Source organism: Mustela erminea, chromosome 8, assembly GCF_009829155.1.
Source record: "Mustela erminea isolate mMusErm1 chromosome 8, mMusErm1.Pri, whole genome shotgun sequence".
Lineage (NCBI taxonomy): Eukaryota > Metazoa > Chordata > Mammalia > Carnivora > Mustelidae > Mustela > Mustela erminea.
This window is the reverse complement of record NC_045621.1, coordinates 44,275,445-44,290,453: the sequence shown is the minus strand read 5'-3', so window position 1 is coordinate 44,290,453 and position 15,009 is coordinate 44,275,445. Positions and strand designations below refer to the sequence as shown.

The 15,009-nt window shown below is 55.6% G+C and overlaps 1 protein-coding gene across 6 annotated transcripts in view; it reads left to right on the top strand.

Annotated features, from left to right (window-relative positions):
- The window catches only part of PER2 (period circadian regulator 2), a 47,598-nt gene that overhangs the window by 15,179 nt on the left and 17,410 nt on the right, over positions 1 to 15,009 (top strand). For all 6 annotated transcript variants that reach the window (XM_032355344.1, XM_032355341.1, XM_032355340.1 and 3 more), the window contains exons 6-18: positions 392 to 593; positions 2,472 to 2,523; positions 3,414 to 3,556; positions 5,112 to 5,190; positions 7,256 to 7,362; positions 7,938 to 8,091; positions 8,347 to 8,455; positions 9,177 to 9,302; positions 9,642 to 9,723; positions 10,911 to 11,070; positions 11,168 to 11,292; positions 12,132 to 12,296; positions 13,125 to 13,364. In XM_032355344.1, the coding sequence (XP_032211235.1) occupies positions 392 to 593; positions 2,472 to 2,523; positions 3,414 to 3,556; positions 5,112 to 5,190; positions 7,256 to 7,362; positions 7,938 to 8,091; positions 8,347 to 8,455; positions 9,177 to 9,302; positions 9,642 to 9,723; positions 10,911 to 11,070; positions 11,168 to 11,292; positions 12,132 to 12,296; positions 13,125 to 13,364 (1,744 nt within the window). The remainder of the gene's footprint in view (positions 1 to 391; positions 594 to 2,471; positions 2,524 to 3,413; positions 3,557 to 5,111; positions 5,191 to 7,255; positions 7,363 to 7,937; positions 8,092 to 8,346; positions 8,456 to 9,176; positions 9,303 to 9,641; positions 9,724 to 10,910; positions 11,071 to 11,167; positions 11,293 to 12,131; positions 12,297 to 13,124; positions 13,365 to 15,009) is intronic.

The following is a 15,009-nucleotide window of genomic DNA, read 5'->3' as shown; positions in this document are numbered from 1 at the left end:
CTTCTCAGAGAGCAGACATAAAGGCAGGTGGGGATCCAGACCTACTGGCATCATGGCAAAACTGGTCTGGAGAGTAGGGCTCCCCTATCCCGCCCATCTCCTCCTTCTGGTGCCCCCACTGTGGTGGAACCCCCTGGGGGCTCTGGGCCAGGGCTCAGGCCACTAGCCAGCTGGGAGCAAGCCCAGGTGGGAGCCTCTAGCTGCCCAGGTGGCACCTCCTCACCCCCCCTGCACCCTGGGAGAGAGAGGGGCTGGCAGAGGTTTGTGGTTGTGGGTCCCAGCGAGAGGGAAGGGGCTGGAGCGGGGAGCCCAGAGGCCTCTCCTGACCTCTCAGATCTGTGCCCTTTGGGGAGGGGCAGCCTGTCCTCATGCAGCAGCTGCTTCCTTCCAGGGTATGTTTGCTGCGGCCGTGTCCCTGGTCACCGGGAAGATCCTGTACATCTCTGACCAAGTTGCCTCCATCTTCCACTGTAAAAGGGACGCCTTCTATGGCGCCAGGTTCGTGGAGTTCCTGGCGCCCCATGACGTGAGCGTGTTCCACGCCTCCACCACGCCTTACAAGCTCCCGCCCTGGAGCATGTGTAGCGGAGCAGGTGAGGTTTCCAGGGCAGTGGCCTAGCTGCCTGGGCTTGTGCATCTGTGGTGTGGAGAATGTGGGGGCTGTTCCTTCTTGGGGGGGGTGGGGTTGGGGGGTGCGGGCACCGCAGGCTGAGCTGTGTGCCCCCTGCTGGCCCTGCCTCATGTCAGGCTTCCCAGCCAGGCTGGACAGCCCTGCTATGGCTGCAGGCCATGCTCCATGGCCTGTCTTTGTCCCCCTCCTCCCACATGATCGGGAGGATTCAGGGTCCAGAAGCCTGGACGCTCTTATCGTGGCCAGTGCAGGCCTTGCCCATATGTAGGCGCGGGACAGGATGGTTGACCAGAAAAGTCTCAGCAGAAACATGGCATGGGATCCTGGCAGAAGGTACCAGATCAGCTCAGGCCTTCCCTGCAGCTACTCCCATCCCCCAACCCCACCAACGCTTTCAGTGAGCAGAGTGGCCAGCAGAAGCCCGCTCTTGACCTGTGAGTCTGGCAGCATCTGTCTGCCTGCCCCTCGCTGGGCCCTGGTCCCTCAGAGCTGAAGGTGAACACATGGGCAGAAACACTAAGCAGCCAGGACAGGTGACGGGAAACAGTGGGCCTGGGAGTCACTCAGACAGGCGTGACCTCAGTCGTGATCTCCTGGATCACAGGTCCCTCTCCGTCGCACACACCCCACCTCCTCCTGCTTGTAGTCAGCTGGCTGTCCAGGCTGCCATTCCACCACCGCCCAGCGCCACCACCGCCGTTCCCCGGCTGTACCTTCCTGACAGTGGGCCACCTGGGTGTTAGGATCGACTCACAAAAAGAGATGGTCGCTTTTGGTTTGGGATATAAAGCCGCCCACCTTCTCCAGAATTCCCCCCAAGGACTGCCCAGTCAGGTCCCTAAAGCTTGCAGTGTGTGTCATGAGAACCCGTAGGTCACTGCATGGAAGGGACATCACTCCACATGTGGGTTTATGGCACAAACGGGCCGGCACTGGCTCCCTGGGATGATTGCCTCCGAGTTTGTGTCTGAATGAAAAAGAAGGACCAGCTGACTTCTCTAGGGGCTTTCCAGGCTGGAGATTTTATACCATTTTCCCCTACTAGTAATTTCCTACTTCTCCTCTTTCATTTGAATAGAGGAAACTTTATGTGAAATATCAATGTCTAGGATTCCCTTTTTAAAAAATCCTATGTTGTGAAAACACCATTTCCTCATCTTTGATGATGCTGCTGGAGTGACATCATGTTTTTGCTAGGCATTTCAGATTTTGAAGTAGGTTAACATTTTAACAGAAAGATTGATATAAGCTTTGAAGTGACCTGAGTTGCTTCTGTTAGAACTGAATATCCCCCCAAAATACGTGGGTTGAAATGTTTGTTTTTGTGCAAAAATTCTACCCATCAGTCAGTCTGTCTCCTGGAGTTAAATTTTTAGTTGGTGTGTTTGTGGGAGCCTGTGAACTGTTTCAAAACTGGTAAACAGCTGGTGGTAAGCTTTTAGCGTTCCATAATTTGGTATGTGCTACATTCATGAAATATGTTGACTTTAGTCAGAACCGTGAAGAATGATCCCTAAGGGCTTCGCTTTCTGCTCATGTAAATACGCATTCACTTGGGGCGCCTGGGTGGCTCAGTGGGTTTAAGCCTCTGCCTTCGGCTCAGGTCATAATCTCAGGGTCCTGGGATCGAACCCTGCATCAGGCTCTCTGCTCAGCGGGGAGCCTGCGTCCTCCTCTCTCTCTCTGCCTGCCTCTCTGCCTACTTGTGATCTCTCTTTCTGCCAAATAAATAAATAAATAAATACGCATTCATGCCCTGACTCCATAGCTTGGGGAAAACTGAGTGCTGTCTGTACTGTCCTGTGCTCTTGGATGGCTAACTTTGGACTCTCTCTCTCAGATTCATTTACTCAGGAATGCATGGAGGAGAAATCATTCTTCTGCCGTGTCAGGTAAGCCTGTGACAGGTGTTCCCCAACTGGGAATGGTACAAGCCTTCTCTCCTGAGCATCTCTTATGGGGTTGAGGAGACGTAGGACTGCCCCCAACCAGTTCCTGCTGTGCTGTGACCTCTGTGTCCCTCTGCACCCCTGTACTTCAGGGTAGAAGCTTTTCGAGACACGTGCCCCTGCCATGTGTGCGCATATTCCTAAAAAGTCTATGTGAGAAGATCATTTCCATAACAAAGTATTGAGACAGCCTGGTCAACAGTGGGGTGATTTCAGTGCCCCACAAGGAGAGCCTGGGGAGCCTGGACTTGGTGTCTGTCACCTGGCAAGCTGCCTAAGGACCCCTCACTGGGAAGGCATGTCCCCCAGGGAGGACGCAAAACACACATGCAGCCTTTAGTTCAAATGTATGTTTTCCCAGGGAGAGCCCACAGCTCTCCAGCTCTCCCAACAGCAGGCTTTTGGCCCAAAACAAGGTGACTGCTTGAGTGTCCAGATGCAGGGTCAGGAGCAACCCCTGGCCAGGTCCGGGCGCTCTCAGAAGCAGGAGTTGGGGCCTCACCATTGAAACAATGTCCATCCCCCTGATGGAAGTGCTCTGGAGCAGGGCTCCTGGGAGACCTCCCACCGCCCAGGGCTGTTCACTCTCCCGTCTGCCCTTGATGTCATGGGCATCTGAGCATGTGGGGCCAAAGCACACACCACAGGCCCAGGCCAGCGTGCCGAGCTTGCCCAGGTTACCAGGCAAGGGGCCTGGCTCTATGTGGCAGGCTTCTAGACAGAATATGAAAGGACTCTTCTGGGAAGAGCCACTACTGGGGGAGCAGTGACTAGCAAGAAAGGACAATTCCTTCCATCCTAATTGCAAACCTCTAACTGGGCCTCCTCCACAGCATTGGGAAAACCCATGAGAACGAGATTGACTACCACCCGTTCCGCATGACGCCTTACCTGGTCAAGGTGCGGGACCCACAGGGCGCTGGGGGCCAGCTGTGCTGCGTGCTGCTGGCAGAGAGAGTACACTCGGGCTACGAAGGTAACTGCCTGGCCAGGGGGTGGGGGGCGGCTCTGTCTGGTCCCTTGTCGATGGTCCTGGTTCACACCTAATGTCGGTAAGGCTGACCGCCAGCCCTGGTCTCTCCTCCCAGCCTTGGGCAACGTCTCCCTCTTCCTCTAGATGCACACCCACATTTGCCCCCTGGCCTTCCCCGTACCCGGGGCCAAACCACCTCCCCATGTCTGTTACAGGGGTCCGGGTGCTGGCATCTCCCACCCATGACCAGCCTGTTGCCACAACCCGAGTGCCCTTCCCCCTTCCCCAGCCACTGCCTTCCATCTGTGTAGTGAGAATGGCCCTCAGCTCCAGGTCCCCAAGCCCCTGCCACCCTTATGCACCCCCACACCCGGAAGAATGCCCGGACACCACTGCCTGCTCAGAACCCAAACCACGCCCCCCCAACCTGGGCCCATCTACTGTCCCCTGTGTTCCCCACCCTCTCCGCTTGCAGTGGCTTCTCTAGGCAGGCTGGCCCACTGACTCCCAGTCTGCTCCTGCTCTCTCCTCCCTTCCTCCACACGTGGAAAGCCAGTCATCACAGCAGGCTTATCCCACCTGCCCGGCCGCAGTCCTGCTCACTTCTCAGGCCATCCCCTCCCCACATTTGAAGCCCAAATGACCCCAAGGTGTTTGGCCACACTGATTCTGTCCTTCTGGCCACCTCCTCCCACTGAACGGCATCATGACGTGGTCCTCGTGTGGTACCAGCCCCCATACCTGGCCTGGAACCTTCCTCATCCTGGCAACTCAGCCACATGGCTTCAGAATTCTCAGAGGGCAGGCTCTGTCTGTAACTACCAACCACAGGGACCCAGTCCAGTCCACGTTTCCTGGTACTCAGGACCTTGTCCCAGGGGTTGATGAGGTCATCTTTTAAAAGGGTGTTTCTTAAAACTGAGGGAAATGTTTGGTGAGTTTGTCTGCAGAGAACATTCTCTTCCACATGGTCTATAAAGATTTAGAGGGGTTACTTAGATTTCAACAAATTATTCCCCTGATATGATCTGAGTCTCCTTCAAGAAGGAAGCTTTGGATATTTAGTGTTTTGTCCATGAACTTGGTGTTTGAGAGAAATTCTGGATAGATGATTTCCTTTACGCTAATTATTCCACCATCTTTGCCCACCAAGTCCCCAAGACAAGGACGTTTGCTGAGAATTTTGAATCTAAAGACTTAACTCATTTCTTAAAACAATTTGTTCAGCTACCTCTCGGATCTTAAAAATCATGAATTTGGCCTTCCCCCATGATTTCGTTGAGAGATGCTTATGTGTCATGACACGGTTCTGTGTATGTTGATTCTTCACTTTCTAGACTAAACCCTCCACAAGGAGGTTAAGAAGGCTGGCTGGCGGTCATCGAGTGTAGGGTCTGTTCCCCGTGCGGTGGGCTGTCTCCTGGGTCCACTTGTGAATTTTCTTCCTTTGCTGCCTATCCATCTGAATCTATGTGGTATTTTCTAGTAGCTGTAGTAGAACTGTGCTAAATGTGTATTTGTTAGAATCAGAAACCTATATAAAATTCTATTCTTTCAGCCCCTAGAATTCCTCCTGAAAAGAGAATTTTTACGACCACACATACACCAAATTGTCTGTTCCAGGATGTGGACGAAAGGTAAGTGTGCCGTGACACTGACCCATCTGCCTCCCCCCCAACCCCCACCTCCTCCTGCACTAGGCTTGTCTTGAAGTCAGGACCGTACTCTTCATGGAAGCTGACTCGGTCACATGCTGGTTAGTATTTCACCATGATCTTGGTGGTTCCCTCATGGCAATTAAGTAAAGCTCAGTGAACGTTCCTGCTTTTGACATTGAAGCTGTGTAGCTAAAATGAAGGCTGTGTGTTGGTTTTACAGAGGCGAGAATCCACAAAAATGTTGAACTATAGGCAATGAAATCCTTCTGGAATTGCACTAAAAATCTCCTGCGATGTGAATATTACGTAAAGGGGGTGTCTGGGGTAGCTGGGCATCATTCTCATTAAGTGTATCTTTATCATCCTGTTGAAACTCGTCTTAGAATCACACGTGAGTGAAAGATGGCACAGCCATGGGTGGTGGGCTTGGGACAGGGTTAGGATGGAAGCTGGAGACACCATTGACAGGATCCCAGCAGAGCTGCACCTGCCGGCCTGTGTGCCACAGACTGCTCCCGGCGTGGGGGCTGGAGGGGTGCTGTATCACCTCCGTTCTGGCCCGGAGAGTCTGCTCTGTCTCCCACCCAAGGCGCTCTAGCTGGAGCGGCAGCACTGTTGAGAGAGTGTTCTGAGTTGGCTGGCTTTGGGCGAGGCCTGTGGAGCACCTTCCCCCAGCTCCCCCTGCATGACACCGAAAATACCATTGGCTGCTGGCAGGGGTGGGGAAGAGCTTTCCTCAGAAGCCCCAGGGGGAGTGGACCTGGGTGTACCGGCACTCTGGGCTTTCTCAGATGGGCCAAGGGGGCTTCCACAGGTGCTATCAAGGACCCAGGCCACCCCCTGCCTACACCTGGCACAGAGGCACCAGGCACCCACCCTGGACAGGCCACAGAGCACAGGACAGCTGGGCAGGTGGCCAGGACTCCTCCCCGCACTCCCCCTTCCTCCTGCCTTCCCTCTGCCCTTCCTCTCTTCCTTCTCGCCCCACACCCCGTCCTCCTTCCCCCTTTCTTTCTTCTCCTGTCCCCTCTTCCGCCTCTTGCTCCTCCTCTTCCTCTCCTTCATCCTCCTCTTCTCCTCATCCCCCCCCTCCCCCTCACCTTGCCAAGCCTTGACCTGGAAGGGTGCCAGGAACATTTTGTACATCCTGTCAAAGGAAAATATAGGCCTGGAGAGAGTGTGTTTTGGACCAGGAGGAGAAAATTAAATAATAACACTGGGCCCACAAGAAAGTTCCATTCTACTGGGAACAAGCAAGCTTTGCTCTAAAGGCTTAGAGAATGTTCTTCCACTGGAGCTGAGGAGTTGGAGGAAACCTCAGCTCAGAGGCAAAAAGACTGGCCTCCAGGGGAAGGCTGAGACCCATGTCTGGGAGAGGGAACAGTAGCTGAGTGGGCAGAGGACGCCCAACAGAGGCAGAAGGGGCACCAGGAAGTTCACCCCCAAACCTTCTCCTAGAAGGTAGAGTAGCAGTGGCAGGAGAAGAGCGAAGGCGCCCAGCCTACGGCGACTCTGCGGGACTAGACAGACACAGTGGCCAGAGTAATAGGAGAAGGGAACACTCTGGCAGGTGGAAAGGAGACAAATAGAGTTTTCCAGAGTCCATGAAACACTTTTTTTAAAAAAAGGCCATGCCAGCCCCATCTGGTTGAACTTGCTAATGACACGAAGAAAGAAAAGATCTTAAAAGAGGAACAACAAAAACATGATCATGATTTATTCTTTCAGGAGCTAAGCCACACGGCTACAGACCTGAGCCTGTACTGGGCAGGCCTCATAGGGCCAGGTTTTCTGTCCTAGACCTGGGGGGAGGCTTCTGTTTGCTAATTAATTGAAACACTGTTCTCTGTCAGCCTCATTCCCACACCTTGATCTTTGGGGAATTGGGAGTCTGTGACTTTTTCCCAAGGAGCAGGAGGGTTCCCAGAGCCAGTCTGCTGCTCTGCCTGGAGGCGGTGTTCTGGAGGGGGTCCCTGGAGGGTAGCAGGGGCGTTGAGGCCCGGGGGGGCTGCCCCTGAGCACAATGCCTGTGCTTGCCTTGCAGGGCGGTCCCCCTCCTGGGCTACCTACCTCAGGACTTGATTGAGACCCCCATGCTTCTGCAACTTCACCCAAGTGACCGGCCTTTGATGCTCACCATCCATAAAAAGAGTAGGTCCCATTTCCTGGGAAAGCTTGGGATCAGTGCCCTGTGTAGATGGGTAACATCAGTTTCCTGCATGTGGGGACAGATGCTGTGGCTCTGTGCCCACTCCCTCTCTCTGTCAGTTGAGAGTAATCACCTCCCGTGCATCCCATTGTGGGACCTGAATCTTTGGCACCTGGTTTTACTGTTGGCTTCCCTGGCAGGTGGGGGGGAGGGCAGGTTCAGCAGTGGTGACAGAGGTGATGACCAGGCCAAGGGAGTGGGTGATCCGTGTCCCCACCAAGCCCAAGTTTTGCAAACACAGGGAACACTGAGCATGCTGAAGACGACCAGTCAAGGATAGCAAAGATGCATGTCCTGAGATCTGTGGTGGCACTTCTGGAAACTTCTGGAAATACTCCGCTGTTGCAATTTAAAGCCAAGTTGTGTGTGGAGGGGGGTGTTTGAAAGCCACAGGGTTGAGGAGGTTGGCCTCTTAGAAAGTTCTGAGCTGACTCCAGAGTGGAGTGCCCCTCAGCTCTCCTCTTCCCAAGAGCACCAGACGCCTGTCCTCATGCCCACGTGGCTCCCACTCTCACAGTTGTACAATCCGGTGGGCAGCCCTTCGACTATTCTCCCATTCGGTTCCGCGCCCGGAACGGCGAGTATGTCACTCTGGACACCAGCTGGTCCAGCTTCATCAACCCATGGAGCAGGAAGATCTCCTTCATCATCGGCAGACACAGAGTCAGGGTGTGAGTGCTCCCAGGGCCCGGGCCAGCCTGGGGACCCTCATTTCCCCCACCAGCAGGTGGCAGAGGGCAGGACTGGGTGGACAGGACCCAAGCCACCTCCTGTTATGTGCCTGTGACTCCAGGTGGGTGGGATCTCCTACAGCAGAGCAGCGAGCAGGAGGGAGGGGCGGGTAGCAGCCCAGGGGTGTGCAGGGAGGAGGCCAGCCGGGCTGTGCATCAGGGGGCCCAGCTGACAGACCAGTTAAAACTGCACAGGGGCCCTTTGAATGAGGACGTGTTCTCAGCTCAGTCTCCAGTGGAGGAGAAGGACCCGCCCCCCAGCATTCAGGGGCTCACAGAGCAGATCCACCGGCTGCTGCTCCAGGTGGGTATGCTGCCTACACGCCCTCCTGTCCCCCTGTGCCAGTGGCCCGGAGCTGCCCAGAGACCTGGGCTGGCCATCTCACTCCATCCAGCTCTACTCTGCGCCCCTGGCATCCGTGGTCTGGGCCTGGACAGTCGGGCACACCTATGGCTTGCACAGTTGGGGGTGGCACCCTGGCATATTTAGGGTGCCTATGTCTGAGCTATAGCCCTGAGCAAGTGACTGAAAGACACACCGAGCCCCCGAGTCTACCCCTGAGGTCCTGCTGCCAGCCCACTCACGGCCCCCAACAGGCGCACTGGGTGGGAGGGGGTCACTGTACCAGGACCTGGGAGGCATGAGGATACCTTTTCCTTCTTCCGGGGGAAGTAGTTCTCAAGAAGACAGTGTGAGCACCAGTCCTCCAACTGGGCAGCTCTGCTTCTCTATCTCCTGAGACTGCGGCAAAACTGCAGTGCGCCTTGTCTCTAAAACCCCTGGATAGATCCTGGACTGGCCCATGCCGTGTGAGCCGCGGGAGAGGGTTAAATGAATCCTCTCTCAGGGGCACCCCGCAGCCTGACCCTGCCAGCCAGCCCAGCCCCACCTGTCCTCACACAGCACCCCAGGCAGGTGACGGCCTCTCTGTGAGATAGGTGTGGGGGGGGCACTAACCCCACAGTGTCAGCCGCACACACCCCCTGCACCGCATCCAACACCTTCCTGTCTGCTGTGTCCCCAGCCCGTCCCCCACAGCGGCTCCAGCGGCTACGGGAGCCTGGGCAGCAACGGGTCCCACGAACATCTCATGAGCCAGACCTCCTCCAGTGACAGCAATGGTCATGAGGACTCCCGCCGCAAGAGGACCGTAAGTCCCTTCTGCCCCTGTCTATCCCTGTCCTGGGGAGACCTGGCCGCCCACTCTCAGAACCCTGTTCCCTGCTCTACTCTGCAAGAGAGGGGTGGGGACAGCCAAAAGCTGTGGGCACGGTTTGGGTGAAAATGACTTAAAGCAGGCAATCAGGCAAGAGTGAGGACATCACAGAAATGCCACGTCGTTCTGCATTCCTGAGATGGCCAAACGTGTTTTCTCCGGCGCTGCCTCGCTCCAATTTCTGCGGCTCTCCTCTGTCCTCACCAAGAGGACAGGCTGAACCACAATAGGGTGTCCTAGAGGGAAAAACATGTCCTTTTGTTTCTCCTCCAGGAAATTTGTAAAAATAATGGTAACATCAAAAACAAAAGTCATCCTGGGGAATCTGGAGAACAAAAGGAAAAATCTGCAACAGGTAAGAACTTTCTCTCCATCTCCTTGACGAAACGTTAGTGTGGCTTTGAGTTTCTCCCTGGATGGCAGGGACCTGACCTCCTCAGTGAGCTGTCTCCCCTCCCCTGCTGGGCAGCTGGCTCTGTGATGGCGCCGGGCAGCCTGGGCCCTTACTCCATCAGGCTTGCTGACCCTTGTCACCAGACGCCCTTGATACCTGCTGAGGTGGGCCGAGGCCTGTATTTCCACCCCCGTGGCCCCTGCTGTCGCTTGGCGTAGTGGCCAGAGTGTGGGTGCTTACACTCACGTGAACACATGTACACACTCACCTGAGTTGGGGGGACTGCCCAGCCAACCCACAAGCAATTGTCTGCGTAAATGGAGTGTCCCAGGGGGACAGCACCAGCTTTGTTCATGGGCCCCCTGCCCCCTGGGGAGCCAGAGGCACAGGGGGCTGTCCACCACCCCACACTCCCTGAGGCCACCTCACCATGTTGCGACTTGGCACCCTTGTGCCTGGGCTCCCTGTAGCCTCTCTCCCTGCAGGGTTCCTGCTCAACCCCTGCACTCAGGGCTCACCTCCTCCGGGAAGCCTCTGGTGGCTGCCGCATATCTCTTCTTCACCAGGAATTTTGGCACCCGGGACAAGTGGGGGTGCACACTGCCCTTAGTGGCCGTGCTACAGCCTGTGTGGGTTTGGGGGGATGCCACGGGGAGCAGGACACGGCTCTGCCCCTGGGGACCCCTCAGGGAACAGCAGGGGGTGTTTATGGAGAGGGCAGGAAGAGAAGCATCCACAGCAGTCTGCCCTGGGGACACAAAATCGTTAGCGACACCGGCTCACGTTTCTAGGGTGTCTCTCCTCTCCGAGACAGGAACTATCCATCAACCCTAAAGTATCTGCCATCTTACTGGCCCTGCACATTTCAGGAGTTCAAGGAAGACCTGGCCTTTTCCACTGCGGAGTCCTTGAGCCTGGGGACAGCCCTGGGGGGAGGCGGCCCCCACCTGGTGACAGCGCCCTCCAGCTTCCCTCTGGGGGTGTCACAGGGACGCTCGCCCCCACCAGGCTGCCTGAAGAACAGGCTGGCCCTGGGTTTCTGTGTCTGAGAATCACAGCCTGACTTTTAGGTTGCATGGAAATGCTGACTAGAGAATCCTCTTTGGGAGACACAAGTTTTACCCTAGAGAACCGTTTTGTCCTTTCAGAGACTCCGAGTAGTTCCTCTGCTCAGATAAAAGCTGTCCCTGTGGAACAGGACAGCTCTGGCACTAGCCTGCCCGTGGGCGGCTCTCCCGAGGAGCTGGGCTGCAGGAACCCGCCCGCTGGTTCCTACCAGCAGATCAGCTGCCTGGACGGTGTCATCAGGTGCGTTCACCTCCCCCCCCTCCCCCACCTTCCCGGCTCCTCCACGTGCCCCTGGGGCTCCCGTGTCCCACGAGGCCCTTTCCAACCCTCCATGCAGATACCTGGAGAGCTGCAGTGAGGCGGCCACCCTCAAGAGGAAGTGTGAGTTCCCGGTGAATGTGGCGACGCAGAAGGCCAGCGATAAGCGACAGGCAGTGGCCAGCCCCGGGCTGCCTTCCGCAGGTGTCTTGTTGCTTTGAGCTGTGCTGCATGCGCTGACTGGGGTCTTCCATGGTGTGAGGGGGTCAGGGTGTCACTGAAGGCCTGGAGCCCCGCCCCCTCCCACAGGAAGTCTGAGCAGCTTCAAGGATACAGTATGTGGGTGTAGGCTGGTCTTTCCATGACCAGAGTAGCTCAAAACTTAGGATCTTCTTACAAGCTGGAGGTAAAGGTGATTTGGGACTTTGAGACTTGGATCTTGCTGGGGCTGCTGGAGACCTGGGGGCACCTCACCCTGCTGTTCTTGGGCGGGTCTTGTTTCTGTGGTCTCTCGGAAGAGCACAATCCTCCGAATGTTAGCACACCTGAGTCGGATTTCACCCCACAGGCCTCTCGAGCGTTCTGAGTGTTACTGCTGGGCCTTACCAGGACCAGACACTGGGTAGCCCCCTGTTGATGGAGCACTCGTTGGGCAGTCCCACTGTGATGGACAGTCCCTGCCCTAGTCCTCGGGGACGCAGAGCCAGCCCCTGGCCAGCACCCTGCGGATGGTGGGCTCCTGGCCATCTGCGGGCCTGTGGAAGGGCCCCAGGTCCTGGTTGGAGGCCCAGACCCAAAGTACCTGCAGCTGCCCAACCGTCTACCTCCTATTAGAGCACTCAGGCTGTGTCCAGTTCAGACTTCCCTCTTCTCCTGCTTTACTCTGTGAATAAAGAGCTAGGGATGGGCCGTTATGTGCCCGGGTATATGCAGGCTCTATGGGTCCCCAGGGTATTGGTGCACCGCGTAGACAGTGGGGTGTCTTGTCTGAGCAGTTTGCTTTTGTTGCATTTCTGTGTCTGTGTCCATTTCCTCATATAAAGAGACAGCGTCATCCTCCAAGGTGAACAGCCACGCGGGGGTCAGCGCACACCTGCCATCACTGACGCTGCCCAGCAAGGCGGAGAGTGTAGTGTCCCTCACCAGCCAGTGCAGCTACAGCAGCACCATCGTGCATGTGGGTGACAAGAAGCCGCAGCCCGAGCTCGGTACGCTTGTTGGTTCACCAACTATGTCGGGAGCGGTCTGATTTTAACGATGAAAATTAGAAATTCAGGTGCAGAAGCAGGGCGGGGTATAGCTACCCCTGTCCTGGTCCCAGCCACCCCTGTCCCAGTTCCAGTCCCTCCTGGTCCCAGGGCCCCTGTCCTAGCCCCCACTGCACTCCAGGTCCACCTGGCGGCAGTTGTCTACTCCGGCGCCTACCGGGCAGAGGCCATGGTGGTGCTGAGCCCCGGCCTCCCAGGGAATGAGTGAGGGTCCTGGGCCTCCCACTTCTGTGGGGTTGAGGGTCCCCGCCCCCTCCCCTGTTGGAGGACAGGAGCCAGGACAGGTCCTACCTGCCGGATACCATCCCTGAGTTACCCTGTTCCTCACAACACCCACGAGGGGATGGAAACCCAGATTTGTTCTGTGCTGGGAAGACAGGGACATTGAGGGGAGAGTGCATGGGAGGGAGCCGGCAGGTCCTGAAGAAGGACAGGGGCCCCGCGCCGGCTCAGGATGTTGTGCTCTCAGAGCCAAGGACAGACCAGGAGCAGCATCTTCAACGTGGGGCTGAGACCCCAGGTACCCCACATTTCAGTTTGCTTTGAAGACCAATCCTGGAGCTGCCCAGGCAGTGAGGCTTTCTGTCCTTGTCTTGTGCCTTTGATGGTGAACTTTTCTCAGAGAGCTGCCTGAACCGTATCACAGGTTTCAGCCTCAAGCTCCGGCAGCACGAGGAATCGCACATGTATGCGAGGGGCTACCTTCTTCAGAGACGCCAGGTGCGTTTTTCTGTTGTTTTAAGCCCCGGTGCCCATCTTCTGTTACAGAGCTGGTGGAAGATGCCATGAGTGGGCCTGAGTCTCTGGACGGACGGCCCTGCATCCTGGGCGCGGAGAAGGAGCCCCTCAGGACGCTGGGCCTTACCAAGGAAGTGCTGGCTGCCCACACCCAGAAGGAGGAACAGAGCTTCCTGCTCAAGTTCAAGGAGATGCGAAAACTCACTATCTTCCAGTCTCGCTGCCATTATTACTTACAGGAAAAGTCCAAGGGGCAGCTGAGTGAGAGAGGTAAGTGGCAAAACCACATTTTAAAGATGTTCTTCTTGGTAGAGTCCAGGGCTCCTGTCGATGTGTGGAATGGCCCCAGTTAGATATGGGCTGGAACTTCCCAGTGATGCAGTCTGTTTCAGTAGAAACAGGTGTCCTGGCAACAGTGCTAGCAAGAGCAGCGACAGTCCCAGGCTGGCCCCCATGGAAGTCAGAGCTGCCACCTCAGATATCTCTCACTGGGTGACTGTGAGGGGCAGGGGACTTTACCCGCCCCATAGGACTGACGGGGCACATGGCGTCAGACTCCTGAGGACACCATAGGAGGGAGTGACCCCCTTCTCCCCAGATGCCTTCCTAACTGGGGGGCCTTAAGGCTGGAGGATAGACCCCGGGAGTACAGAAAGCTGCCTTTCAGGCTGAGAGCCTGCAGGGGATCGAAGGGCATGGGGTGAAGATAGACAGGGCTGGACTGATCAGAGACACCACCTTTTCCCAGGGCTGCCCAGGCCAGACACAGGGATCAGAGCTAGTGATCCCAGGAGACATATGCACCATGAGAACCCAGCTTCCCCTGGATCTCTAGGCAGACACACCACAAAGTGAAAATATGAGAAGTAAAAGAGACTGATGCTGCCAAGGATTATGTCTTTTCTAGTCTTTTCCTTTTCTTCTTCTTCCCCAGACTTAGGGTGACTGTTAGGCCTAATTTCTTTGGAAATTAGGAGAAAGTGTCATCCCCCCCACCTTGGGCAGACCCACTCTGTGGGCCTGATTTACTACTGAGTTTCAGCTCCCTCTTGCCTCCCTTGGCCCAGCAGTTTTTGCAGTGCACAGACTGTGCAGCCGTCCACAGCAATCCTTTTTAGACCCTGATGTGCAATCCCAGGAGCCCAGTGCTTCAGCCAGTAATCCCACCAGGGGACATATTTCCTATAGAAAAAACAACAGGTGAGAATCTGAGTCACAAAGCCTTTACCCACTTAGCACTTTGCCTTGGATTGGTCCATTTGTCTTCAGCATGGAGTAAAGGTTAAGGGAGCACCTGTTGGCATTGCTGACAGAAGGTGTCCCCACATACCTGCTGCAGAAGCCCAGAGTTATCCTGTGTGACAGGAGAGGAGAAACTGAGGTTCCTGGGACCATCCCAGGCATGGCATGACCCCCCAGCTCAACCAACATACTTCCCCTGCTAGCCCAGGCCCGAGGGTGGAGTGTGGGGACAAGTCCAGAGTCCCTTCTGCTACCCTTGGAGACTTCCAGCCTTCTGAAGAAAAAAGCATTGCCCATCAGAGAGAAGGAAGGTAGTTCCAAGAGCATGTGCTCCCTTCCATCCTCTGACTTCCCTTTGGGCTGGAGTCCAGGCTCCCTCTGACAGGCAAAGCAGGAAGCAGCTCATTTTAAGGAACAGTAGTGATGAAGCTCATAAAATTGAAAAATAGGTTAGATGATCGGGGTGTTCACCTTCACATTTCACAGACCAGTACTGGGGAACAGCTGACACTTACCAGGCTTTTTACTGTTTTGAGCAAATGAAATCTTTTATTATTTATTTATTTATCTATTTAAAGATTTTATTTATTTATTTATTTATTTGACAGAGAGAAATCACAAGTAGATGGAAAGGCAGGCAGAGAGAGAGAGGGAAGCAGGCTCCCCGCTGAGC